The sequence below is a fragment of the Micromys minutus genome, assembly GCF_963924665.1.
Source record: "Micromys minutus genome assembly, chromosome: 13".
Taxonomy (NCBI): domain Eukaryota; kingdom Metazoa; phylum Chordata; class Mammalia; order Rodentia; family Muridae; genus Micromys; species Micromys minutus.
The window spans coordinates 36029123-36043409 of NC_137982.1; the positions used below are offsets into that span (position 1 = coordinate 36029123).

At 35.4% G+C, this 14287-nt stretch overlaps 1 protein-coding gene across 7 annotated transcripts in view; it reads left to right on the plus strand.

The window, feature by feature from the left end:
• SLC4A10 (solute carrier family 4 member 10) overlaps positions 1 to 14287 on the plus strand; it is a gene marked incomplete at both ends in the record, with an annotated part of 275521 nt that overhangs the window by 227015 nt on the left and 34219 nt on the right. For all 7 annotated transcript variants that reach the window (XM_080928210.1, XM_080928213.1, XM_080928212.1 and 4 more), the window contains 5 exons: positions 2069 to 2230; positions 3717 to 3830; positions 4903 to 5064; positions 11879 to 12130; positions 13254 to 13322. In XM_080928210.1, the coding sequence (XP_080784336.1) occupies positions 2069 to 2230; positions 3717 to 3830; positions 4903 to 5064; positions 11879 to 12130; positions 13254 to 13322 (759 nt within the window). The remainder of the gene's footprint in view (positions 1 to 2068; positions 2231 to 3716; positions 3831 to 4902; positions 5065 to 11878; positions 12131 to 13253; positions 13323 to 14287) is intronic.

The window sequence follows — 14287 nt, forward strand, 5'->3', positions numbered from 1 at the left end:
TAAAAATTTTTTTTTAAAAAGAAGGAAAAGTGGTTATCAGTTGCTTGAAATTTGTTTCAACATTATATATATATATATGTGTGTGTGTATGTATGTGTATGTGTGTGAAAAGACATAATTTTAATTTCCTATTTTCAAAACATACTAACAATTTCAATTCTACTCTTTATAAATTTACAGAATTGTTGAACTAGAATGTTTTTGGAGAGTCATTAGAATCTGATGTTACCAAGTATCTTTTGAGTACTTATTCTATGTTAAACCACCCTAGACTAAAATGAAAGAAAATCTTTGAAATTTGGTTGCATGTCCAAAGGACTATCTCTCTCTCCCCCGTCTCTGTCTCACTCTCTCTCTTTCTCTCTCTCACTCTGTGTGTGTGTCTGTGTTGTTGTTGTTGAACATGTAGATAGTATAAAACTGGAAATAAATGTTGAATTCTGCAGGTAAAAACTTTCCATCTCCTGGAAAACAAGAAAAAAAAAGATACTTTACAGCTTGCATTGTTGAGATTACCAGGCTTTGGCACTGAAAGTTTTATAGATAGGCAGTTGAACAACATTTTCTAACATCTGCTCTTTTAGGAGTAGAGAATCTGCCCCACCTGCATCCAAAGAATGCTTAGAAGCCTTTTGGAAATTCACAAAACTTCAGGTGCTCCCAAATCACTATGCCATGTGTGGGACTCCTACTTTCTTTGCATAGACATCATAGTACACAAAACACTGGTTAGAAATTGTTCTAAGTGTTTCTGAATATGCACACAAAAAGAGATTTGAAATTTCAAGTATTTAAAACTTTTATTTAGTTAGTTTAAGAATGAAAATCAAAGCTATAAATAAGGCCTAGAGGTTTATTCTGTAGTTCTTCAGTAACCAAGTTTCTGTGCACTGAATCAGCGTAGCATGAATAATTGAAATTTAACTAACAATAAAGACAGTGTGAGGTCTGTTACCTGGCTGTAAATTATCCTAATAGGATTTCTCAAGAACCTTTAGGTTGGGTACTGATGTCAAGGAGAAGTTGCTTGGTTGGTTTCAGATGACAACTGTGGCCACTTTTTATTATAAATATTTCAGAGAAGTTTGTTTTATGCTATAATGAACTCAAGGGCTTGAAATCTGATTCAGTAAAAATATTGTATCTCTACCTTTTCTTTGTACTATTCTACAAAGCAAGTTTTATTCAGGGTCACAATACCAAGAAGGATAAAGATTTCCCTGGCTTCTTTAAGTTGATAATTTCTATTTATTTTTAATACAGTAATGTAATTTTCATAATACAAAAGTTTTCCAAGATGACCTAGAAATATTTTTTTCTTTCAAAATATTGAATGCTTATATAAAAATGCTGTTCCCACCACCCCCCCTTGAAGTTCTTTTTGACTTTGCTGCCACCTAATGGCCAAGACAGTAATTTTGCTCTTATTTTTTTAATTTAAAATATAAAAGAAGAAAGATTATGGGGAAAGCAGAGTAAACATGAGCTTTGCTCTGTCCATGTAGTAATTTCTTTATCATTTGTTATTTGAATCCAGTAGTTACCATATATGATTCAATTTTATATTTCTTTAACCACGAGTCATCATTGTTTTGTTGCCTTTCATATCCTTCTTGGTAATTTTGAACTAGTTTTTAAAAATAATTATTGTTCTGTACTATTATATAATTCCCACCAAAAGAGCGGTGCATGTACCCAACTCTACCACATAGCATTAGCGAGTCTGAAAAATGTTGCTTAGTTTCACTATGTCTCAGATTTCTCTGATATCAAATATAAATGAAAACATAGATTTATGTTGTTGGTGTAAAAATAACTAAAATGGTATATTTAAATGCTTTACCATGTATCTGATGTTAGTACAAACTATACATTATCAAACTTATCGCATTTAAAATATATTTGTTATCTTGAACTTAACTGATTTCAGGCTTAAAACCTCTTCCAGTGGAGTTTGAGAGCAAATTCCTAAATTCCCTGAGGGAACAATGGGTGGGCAGTCTTGGTGTTAGTTTCTGAAAGCAATGCACTGAACATTCTTTACCAGCTGCGCTTTTCTTCCTGTCAGGAGTGCAGATCACTCCACGGGGAGTATGTTGGGAGAGCCTGTGGCCATGGCCACCCCTATGTGCCGGATGTTCTCTTCTGGTCAGTGATCCTGTTCTTCTCCACAGTTACTATGTCAGCCACCCTGAAGCAGTTCAAGACCAGCCGCTATTTCCCTACCAAGGTACTTGGGTTCTAATGTCTCTGATCCAAATATAAACTAAGCACAACCATTCGGTAAACTACATATTCAAGGTTAAAGGAGAGTTACTGTTGGAATGACATGAACCAGAGAAAGGTCATGAGGGAGTTGGCTGGCTAGATGTAGGCCATGGAATGAGACTGGGGAGGAAACTTTTTGTGACATAGATACCAGAGGTGACACAAGCCCTTCCTCTTTACCTTCAAACTGAAAGGCAACACTTCCCGGAAATGCATCCCGTACCAGCCTGACAGGAATCTCAGCGGAGCCAGAGTTACTCTCTAAATAGAGAAGCCCAGCACTGTGCACTAGAACACGGTTTTCTTTCCTTGTTTTAAATGCATCAGTGCTCTAAGCCACCATGCTTGTATCTGCATATTTGAGAAGTAAACAGAGAATCAATTGAGTTCAATAGTTAACACTGCAAAGTAAACTCTATGAGGTCTGATTCCACCATGAACAGGGCCAGGATGAGATTGAAGACACACACACACACACACACACACACACACACACACACACACACACACACACACTATTCTCAGTAGGTTAGAACCTAAGGACTTTGTCTCTAGTTTGCCAAAGCATACTAATAGGAAAGAAATATTGTTAATAATTGTTTAATAATATCTACTAAAAGTGTTCTTGGAGGGCTTGGGAGATGGTCAGTCGGTGAAGGGCTTACCTATAGGCTTAAGAACCTAAACCCAGAGTCCCAGAACCATGTTGTAGAAAACAGCTGGGTGTATGCTGCCTGTCTGCACTCCCAGAGATGGTGAGATTGCAGGGGAAGCAGTGCATCCTGTGCATGCCTTTGCCTGAGCTGCTTGATGAGGTTCCATGCCAGTGAGCAGCCCTGCCAGGGCCAGTATCTCAGAAGTTTGTCTCTGACTTACGCATGTGTGCCATGACATGTGCCCCACTGTAAAATGGCTTTTGACACAAGGAAGTGGTTTGAAAACAGGCTTATATAAATTTCATTTTAAATCAAAGAAAATTTAAAATGTGCCCAACAATTGTGTGTTTTACTAATTATCATACCTCAAGTAAAGTAATTAAAGCATGCTTCTTTAATAAAAACATTTCACTTAGTTTGGATTCATAATGTTAAAATATAATTTGTATGAAAGAATCCTAAAATTCACCTAATGCAGGCCAGGCAACTTTATTCTATGTTCTAAATTTTCATATGCTTGGGTTTGTAATAGGTACTTTAAGTTATTAAGAGGAAAAGGATTACCATTATTTCAATTTACTACATCTTTATTCTGAATAGAGTGGATGAGAGACATACGTATTCAGACTGTAGCATAGCTAATGATAACGGTTTATTATGTGCATATAATAACAACACTACATCACAGTGTTGTGTCCCAGTGGTCATAAAGGATGATTCAAGACTGCTCCTGAATACTGTTACTTGTTTATAGTTCTCTCAAAGTAACAACATTTTTTTCATTATTTTCAGGTTCGATCCATAGTGAGTGATTTCGCAGTATTTCTTACAATTCTGTGTATGGTTTTAATTGACTATGCCATTGGGATCCCATCACCAAAACTACAAGTGCCAAGTGTTTTCAAGGTGAATTTATCTAGTACATACCATCTCTCGACTTTTCTATTTCTCTGTCTAATAAAAGATATCTGACCCCAGTACAAGAGATTTTCATGAGAGCATGAACAATATACATTAAGATATTAAGAAATAAATTGTTGCCTTGTATTAAAAGAATCATAAAAATGAAATCTGAAGACCGCTTAAACATTTCCTATAATCTATTAGAGTTGGAATAAATATGAACAATGCAACATGCCTAAAAACCAAGAAAGCATTCTGAAACTAGGGCACATGCACCATTGTGAAGCAAAACTGAAGCGTGAATAGGGCTTGAAAAGCAAATGAAAACTAGGCTTGGGATGAGTATACCAACCATATTATAAAGGCAGGACAGCCATTGATGCCAACAAATTTACTACCTCAGCCTGTTTTCTCATCTGTCAAACAGTTAAGGACTTAATCGTAGAATCATTTGCTGTCATAATGAATTCCTCTGGGACTCATTTCCAGCATCAGCCATGTTTTGAGCCTTCTGCTGAACTTCTGTTGTGACTAAGGTTTAGGTTTCTTCTTAAATCTTTCATATAGTAGCCTGTGAACACACCTAAAGTCAGTTACTTTATTCCACCAAACCCTTCTCTTTATACATCTGTGATTCTAAACTAAAAGAAAGCTGTCTTGTTTCTAGCATAGTATGCAATGTGCACCTTTCAATGTAGATTAATTTGCCTACAGTAAGTAGTAAGTACTGGGTTACTTATTAAATGCAGGTATTGATTGAGAATGACTTTATAATTAGTCTGCTGGAATTAAAATTTGACCTCAATTAATTACTAGCCCTGGAATCATGGACAACTAACTATGACACTCTATGCTTCAATTTCATCTTTACACTGCTGTGAGGAGAAAACGGATTAAGAGATAACACGCTTAGAATGGTGTCCTTAATGATCTAAATGCTCCATGAGTTCATTACTTATTGGATGTTCAGCTAATAATTTCATAACTTAGAATTTCCTGTATATATCTGTATGACTTAGTTTGATTAGGTATTCATTAATCTTACTATTAATATGTGTTCTTAATTTTTCCTCAGCCTACCAGAGACGACCGTGGCTGGTTTGTTACACCTTTAGGTCCAAACCCATGGTGGACAATTATAGCTGCCATTATCCCAGCTTTGCTCTGTACTATCCTGATTTTCATGGACCAGCAGATTACAGCTGTGATCATCAACAGAAAAGAGCACAAGTTAAAGGTATGCATTTAACATCCGTTACAATTTAAATAATTCATACTCAGTTGATAGTAATGAATGGTCATAGATTTGGCCTTTATTATGCATTCATTTGTTCAGTATACAATACTGTTTTCAGGTTTGTAGTTTTTGTCATTTCTTCTTAAGGTGATGTGGAAATCTGTTTGCAACATTTGTTTACCCTCCAAAGTCTGAAACCCCACTTTTAAAGGGAAAACGGTTCTAACTTTAGCATACTTGACATTAATTTAATGAAATCCTCAATTCTGGTCAGTAAATACTTACCAAATTGAATTATGTCTGGGGTTGCTCTATGCCTTTATTTGATGCCAAGTATTTTCATTATTATAAGGGACCATATTTCAGGTATGTTTCACTTAATTATATCATTTAAAAATTATTATTTGTTTATATTGCCTAAAAAAAACATAGGGAATACTTGGCCATAAATACTTTAGTTTATAAGTGACATCTTTGAGCATTATTGTGGATTTTTAGTAAAAATAGATTTTATTTAATATAATCTGTTTTGCAATTGCAATTAAAGATTTTCTGCATCATTTACTTGCATGTAATATATATTCACTAAGTCCACAACATATTGCATGTAAATATGGTCATAATCAATACAGGAAGAGGGGCAGAAAGACTAAGAGCCAGAGGAACAGGAGTTGTGCTGTGAAGTAGAAAATATATACCTATGAACCACAGCAAGGACAACACCAAGAGACATGCTAACATGAAATAAGAGAACCTCACCAGATCCTTCAGTAGACAAAGAACTACAGGGAACTAATGACTTCGGAGAGAGGGAGAATCAGTCTTTCCCAGTGCTGAGCCCATATTTGATTAGCAAAAACCAAATGTTCAGCCCTGTAGTCATATACACATAAACAACAGAGTCAGAAAATTATATTCACATTTGTGTGAGCGGGTGTGTTCATGCACGTTTTGTATGTAACAATAATAAAGAAGAAGAGGCCATAAGTTTGAAAAGGAGGTTGGAGATATGGCAGAAGCTGAAAGGAGGAAGCAGGAAAGAATGGGGGCAGGGAATGGAATAATTATATTTAATTATTTTTAAATCATAATCAAAACTTGTAAAATAGGACATACATAATCTTATTCTGTTCTGACACTGAAAAAATTGCCAGCCTCCTCTGCACGTCTTTTAACATATAAAATTATTACTGAAGTAGCAGCTCTTGTGTTATGTATGATTTTTATAAATATATTAAGATAATTAAAATGTATATGTAGACTATTTCATTGATTTAATAATAAGCATAGTTATAAGAGTACAATTATGTGTAATAAATTATATTAAGGAGTTTGCAGTACATATTAGAAAGAATGAGCATTCCTCATTCTGTTAAAAAAATTAAGATGAAACTTCTTTTAAAATAAGTCAATTTGCTTGTGTTTTTGTTAAATAAAATTTTAATTATTGAAGATATATGATTTACATTTTCACAAATTCACAAGACCAGATATTGTGTCTAGCTCTTCAAATTCCAGCATTTTGGAGACTGAGTCAGGAGGATCATCATGAGTTCAAGGCCACCCTGACTACCTAGTGAAACTACATTATTGAACAGCATATCACACAGCTCTGTAAAGTGAATACAGCATAATATTACAAAGTGACTTACCTGCTACACTCTAAAATGTAGGAATCATTTGCAACTTGTTTTTCCTTCTTTTAAAAAATAAAAAACAGCTTTACCTTTTTGTTTTTGTATGAGTTTGACTTTAAAAACAGAGAATATGAAGAGTTAAAAGGAAAAGTGAAAAATTTATATTACATTAATCTGAAAGTGACATTGCTTATCCTTTTCATATAAACATAGGCAGCTGTCTTTTGGTACTAGGGGTGAGTACAACTCAGGGTCTTAAGTGTTGCATGCCCAACTCAAAGCAAGTATTTATACAGTGCATTACTGTTTGCCTTTTCTCATGTAAGACCATTACCTTAAAGACCACACCAAGTACATCATTTGAATTATCATTTTAAATAACAGTATTTCATTTTATTCATGTTTAAGATTGAACTGAAAGTATTTAGGAAGAAAGTAAGCTATAAAGTCACAGTAGTTTATCCTTTCCAGACAGGCAGAAACATCACTGATCTTGCTGCAGATCAACTTCCACACAGGTCGTTAAACTGCTCTAGGTAGAGCTATGTCCAGCCCTTAGTGAATCATATTTTAAAAGCTAGACATAGATAAAGACTTGCTGAGGTTGGTACCATCTTCTCTATTATTAAATGTCCCTGATCTTTCCCAGCGACTCAGCCCTGTGAATCACAAGCTCTTGCTCTTGTCTTTATACAGATGAGTATGTCCTTGACATTTATAGCCATTCCAAAGTACCAAATCAATACATTCATTTCCCTTACATCGAGTAGTGCAGTGCTACTAGCATACAGTAGAACAGTCTTCAAAGTGCTCAAATGGATAGAATGGAATAAAGAAATACATCTTTTAATATCCACTCTCTGAAATAAACACAGGCTACACCAGATTATCTTTTTTGTTACATGAATAAATCAGTATATATTTAACTTTTTAACATAAATTCTAAATCAGCATGGATTTAGTGAACAACAGACTCCATCACACTGTCTGTACTCCTCAGTAGTCAATTTGTCCTCAGGAACTGCATTGTGAGCACTCCACACTCACCCTAGATAAAGGGTTTCTCCACTCTAGTCATTGTTTAGCAACAATTAAACATCATCATCATTATTTGCCTATGGCCATTTTCTCATATATGTTCTATGGTGTATTTTATTGTTGTTGATTTCCTTTTGACAACAAAATGTCACTTTTTACAATACCATGGATTAAGAATGACAATTTGTCCCATGGCTATTCTCCCTGCCTGTTGCTACGCTGGAACTTTCAAAGTTTACTGGCTTTGGTATGAGCTTCATGTTCCCTAAAAATATCCCCAAATTACAAGCTAGCTACACTTCCATCCTTTATTTATTTTTTAACCAAGAGCTCCTCATCACCTTAGACGGAGCATGTTTCATGAATCATGCTTTTTCATTTCTATGCAAGCATGTGGTTGTCGATGCGACATGTATCTGAGTACACACAGTCTCTTCAGGTCATCTCAGAACTCATGCCGTCTTAGGTCTCTTCCAAATGGATTATAGAGAGTTTGATTTTTCTGCACCCCATTGCCAGCACTAGTCATTTTCATTTACATATTTTTCATGACATCAAGAAAATGTTTTTACAGTAATTTTGTAGTAGTAAATACACAATAAAGTGTTGAGCTACAGAGACTACCCAATTCATTGGTTAGATAGTTTACTATACCCAAGAATGGGAGAGCATAAATTAGCAAGAGTCAAATCATCCCATTGGCCTTTGTGTCATGCAAACATTAAGCAGCCACAAAAATAAAAATATTATATAAATGCGCAAATAAATCTGTTCTCTCTAGAATTTATGTTTTCTCTTCAGAATTGCTGGGGGGTGGCAGTAGGCAAAGATTAACTAAATCCTTCCTAAAGGCATTAAAAACAAAAGCTTGGTTTTGTTTAGAGCATACACCGTAAAAATGGAAATAAGGAGAGACATTATTTTGTAGAAAAGAAAGTTTCTGTTAAGATACAGCTCTGGGATTTTCTACATGTTTCTGTAGACAGTTCAGGCTTCTTTTGACATCATTTTTAATAAACAGCAATACAATCCCACATCACTGGAGCAAATGAATACATTCGCAGCATCCATTTGGCACCCTGCTCCCGTGATGACTATGGCATTTGATATGTTCTTTTTTGCCCTCTTTGTCAGCCCGGTTCCTCATGTCAATCTATAGTCTTTTATGTGGTTAACTTGACAGATGCAGGAAATTGCTGCCAAGCTTTGAAATGATTTTTTTCTGCAGTGGCATCTGGGTATCAGATGGTCCTCTTGGCTGGCCTCTTGTCTTGCTGCATGTTGGTTTTAGTGGGGTCTGGTGTAGCATCACCTGTTGCTATGCTCTCTCTTCCTCCCATATGTCCATTTCCCATGATTCAAGGATGAATGTGAGAATAAAAGCTACAGTTCTGTCTTTATTTTGAAAAAAAAAAACTACAGAAATATGGTACAAGGTGTAGAGGTCTCTCTCTGACAAAGGATACTTCCTTTTGGCTGGCATGCCTAATCAGCTAATAATTTGTTTGCAACGAGCAAGTTGTTAAAAGCATTTTAAAAGAAAGGCAAGAAGAAGGATGCTGATTAATGAGTGGAAATGTCAGAACTGCTTTATCTCCTTTGGTTTTCATTAAGTCAAATCGTTATTATTGTGCAGTATAATTAAGGGGAATCATGTATTCATTTTAAAGACAGAATTGTTTTCCCTGAAATAATTATCTTGCCTACTTCTAGAAATCCAAAATTCCACTACAAACACACACACACAAACACACACACACACACACACACACACACACACACATTAAAAGTCCAATAAGACCTATAGGAAATTATTTTTATGAGGAAGACTTTCTCTTCTCCATATTATTAAATTTAGTGAATATGGATGCTTAGAAAGTTAGAATGCACTAAAACAATGCTAAAAAGGGAGGGGGACTCCGTCATCTTTTTTCTTGTGTCCCTCAGCACTTCTCATAAATACAGATTCACTTTTGATACTACCACAAATTTAAAACCATTCAAGTAGCACAATTGCATTGATTCCCCTGGGATGGATGCAAGAACTTGGGGAGATTCTAATTCACATTCTAGTTTGCACTCCCTAGAACAAAGCACTCTTGTAACTGCTTCAAGCACTGCTCTTTAAGGGCTTGAGTTTTATGCTATTAACCTATAGCTTACAAAATGTTTTGCTTAAGATTTTTTCTTATGCATGTTTGATTATGCTGACTCTAGGATGGCCTCCCATTTTCTAGCTCTCCCAGGTCTTTTATTCTCACTACCTGGCCAAATGTAACTGCTCTATTAATTTTATAATTACAACCATGACACTGAATTTTAAGACACGTTTCAAGAATATGTGTTTTCTTGTTTTCAAAAAGCCATTCTACTCAGGAGGCAGAGGTAAGAGGATTGTCCATGAGTTGAGGCCAGCCTCGTATATATTATGAATGGCAGGATACTTAGACTACATAATGAGAGGGTATGAAAAGAAAGGTAGAAGGTAGAAAGGGGGGAGAGAGAAAGAGAGAAAGCAATTTTAATCTGTGACATCTATTGATTGTTTTTTGTATGTTAATAATTGTGCTAAGAAACTATGGAAAATACTAAGAAATGATTTGATGTTATCTGTCCTTCATTAACTTGGATTTATTATAGTAGAAACTTAACATGCAGTTGGTATTTATGATAGAGCACACATTACTCTCAATCATTTTTAAATGAAGTAATTTAATTATCACAACCGAATGAAATACCTTTCATTGACATCAACTTCTCTCAGCTAGAAAAAAGGCCCAAGAGATTAAATGACTGACCTAAGGCTACTGTTGAGTATTTGTTTATTTTTTTTTATCTTTAAATTTTCATTTTTTAAAAAATTGAATATAGATTCTTCTCTCATATAATATATCTAATCACAGTTTTCCTCCCAAATCCACATTCTCATCACCATTTCCTCTTCAGAAAAGAGCAGGCTTCCAAGAGACAACCGTCAAAAAGGACAAAACAAAATACAATAAGACAAGGCAAAAGCCCTTATATTGAGGCTGGAGAAGGCAAACCAATAGAAGAGAAAGAGCTCCAAAAAGCAGGCAAAAGATACACCTGCTCCCACTGTTGGGAGTCCCATTAAAACAGGAAGCTAACAGCCAGAGCATATACATCGAGGACCTGGTACAGAGCCACACGGGCGCTGCTTGTCATTTGAGCCCAGCAATGAACTTCCAGAACACACAGTCTTAGTTGTCATATTGCATGGGCTGTCATAAAGTGGTATGAAAAAATAAAGTAAGAGCTGAGTCCCAACCGAAGTCTAGATTTTTGCCACCTCTGTGGACAGCAGTGTGCTTCAGCTTCTTTGAGCTGTCTCCTCAGAGATCTCAGTCAGCCAGTCGGGAGAGCAGTCTCTGAGCACGCTGTCCCCCACTCTACTTAATTTTCTGGCAGCACTTGAGTGCAAAATAGTGATGGTGGAGCAGAATTACAGAGGAGGCAGAAACACACGTCGGGAAACTCTCTGGTTGTTGAGAAGAAAACAAAATGAGACTAAGGTCACAGGGCACTGAAATAAAAGTGGGAATAAAGAAGGGAAGTTGGGCTCTATGACATTATATTTTCCAGTAAAACATCACCCCTGAAATGAGAGCATGGCGGCATTGGAGACGGTGTCTTAGAACTTTGCTGGGAAGCATCTGCTATGAAGGGCCTCACAGTAGTGTCAGGAAGTGGTTTCTATTCTCAACCAAGACAAGTGGCTGTGTTGCTGACACCAATTGCTTTCTCTTTCCTTTGTTTCTTTGTTTTTTTTTTTTTTTTTTTTTTTTTGAACTTTGCTTATAGCAGCTTTTTTTTTAATTGAACAACTTTATTTTAAAAAAAAACAAAGATAAATGTAGAGCTTTTAAAAGCATTTTTTTGCATAAAAGTATATGAATACATTTTTGTCAGTACTTGATTTTTTTTTAAAGGTTTGATAGAATGCATTGAAATCTTACTAGGTACGATGAGCATAAAGTACATGTAAAACAAGATGTAACCTGGAAATAGTCAAAGTTTTCTTGGTGTGTAAAGATTAAGCATAATGATTTTTCATTTTTTTTTTTTGGCCTTTGTTTTTTTTTTGAACTTCATATAGTCTTTCCTTTGTCTTTTAACAGAAAGGTTGTGGCTATCACCTGGACCTGTTAATGGTGGCAGTCATGCTGGGGGTGTGCTCCATTATGGGCTTGCCATGGTTTGTGGCTGCCACTGTCCTCTCCATCACTCATGTCAACAGCCTGAAGCTGGAATCCGAGTGCTCTGCTCCAGGAGAGCAACCCAAATTTCTCGGCATTAGGGAACAAAGGGTTACTGGGCTCATGATTTTTATTCTTATGGGTTCATCGGTTTTTATGACCAGCATTCTGAAGGTAATGAAATTATCACTTATGAGTGAGAGAAGAATTCATATGTTTAATGCAATCATTTTAATATAAATATCAATATGTAAATATCATGCACCATAAGGTAAAAGTGGTCATTTAAAAATGTTTATATAATTCTCCTTCACTGATGATAAATGAAATTTTGTCCCATGTTTTAGAATCCTAAAGTACTTGAAAAAATAATTTCGTTACACTTTCTGGCAGTATAATTTTGAGTTGTAATTTTTATGCCATGGGAAAAGTCACACTTTCCAAGGAGCTAATAACTGAATTTTCTGCAGTTCTATCCATATAAAGTTTCTATCAACTATATATTGAATATTATTTTCATTCTGTAGATTGAACATTATTGTAAGTCAGTGGTAGACAGGACAATGGCCATCCCATGCTCACACAAACAGCCTTATATTCTGAAGGCCTCCCAAAATACAGCACTAGTAATTTCTATGTTTAAAGTTATTGAATTAATTTTGAACAGAGGCAAAGACTGATCATTTTGTCATATAATTCTGGAAGGTATTCTTACAGCATGATATTAGCATTCATTTTGATTGTTGAAAATATTAAATATTCATTGAATTGTTTAATTTACACAGCTTCTTGTATTTAATCATTGAAAACTCATATTTCTGTTATATACCTGATAGAATAGTGGATAAAATGAGCTATATATTTGTCACAATGAAGGACCAAATTGTAAAAGTAAACCTTCCCTTCTTACCTTTAATCCAAATATCTTACTATTTTAAAAAAGAATGTCAAATGCCTTTAAGGTGTCTAATAGTCAATGTCTATTGTGACCCAACAGAGCTTCCAGTACTATTTCTCAGGAATCATGTGTTTTGGTGTAAGCTGAATTCTTACAGCTACACTATTGCTAGTTACTCCTTTTAAATTTCAGTAACTAAGGTTCAGGCATCATGAGTAACTGCTTAATGTCACAAATATAAAAATGCTGTTACATTTGAAATTATGTCCTCTGATTTTATACTGTAATTGATTTTAACCTGCTTTAGACTTTCCCTTTTCTCCTCTCTGATAATTGCAAAACTGAATGACCATATGCTAGAAAATAATGCCTGGCATTCTTCTCAATGTTCTTTCACAGTTTATCCCTATGCCAGTGTTGTATGGAGTGTTTCTGTACATGGGTGCTTCGTCTCTAAAGGGAATCCAGGTAAACTACTTTACTGTTACAGACATGTCTGCTGTAACTTAACGTATAGATGCTGAGTCATGTGACAGCAAGGCTCATCTGAGGACAGGCTTTCTGACCACATGTAAATTTTATGAAAATGGCCAGAACTGTAGATGCTAAAGAGGATTCTCTGCTAAGTGAACATTCTGTTATTTATGTGCAACATCCCCCAAACATGAGTAACCTTAAATTACTGCGTGTATGTGTGTATGATTGTGAGTGTGTGTGTGTGTGTGTGTGTGTGTGTGTGTGTGTGTGTGTGTGTGTGTGCTTGAAGGGAGAATGAATGTATATATGGAGCCTGAGGATACGAGTGGAATTCACTACCTTAGAGTGGCTAGTCAGTGATTCCGTGGATGTTTCTATTTCTATTTTCTCAGGCAGGACTGCAATCAAAGACCCCCATGCCTAGCTTCATTATGTGAGCACTGAGGATTTAACCTAGGTCTTCATGCTTGTATGGAAATCACTTTGCCAGTTGAGCCTCTGTTTACCATAAATATATTAATACTGCCTTTTTATCATAAATATATCAACTTGGTCCTCTATCAAGCTATGTTTATGGGATCTGTCTATAACAAAAGAAAAGTACCTCATGCAAAAGGCAAATAATTTATTCAAAAGAAGGTGTTTGCTGCATGCAATATATACTGTTAAATGTGGGAAACAGGCAATTTTCCAAAAGCAATAAAGTAAAGCACATTTGCTGAAAATTCACAATAAACATGATCACAAAAGGAAAGTGGCAAAATGATTATTATGCAAAGGGAAAAAAATAACCTCTGCCATGCGTTTACTAAGCTCTGAGTTGGGATTTGATCAAACACTCATGGTAGAAAACTTTAAATAATTTTCCCACAAAGTAACATCCTCCCTACTCTTCTTCTCTGATGTTTGTTTTTCTTTCATTAAAATTGCATAATAAAATTATTTTAAAAATTAAG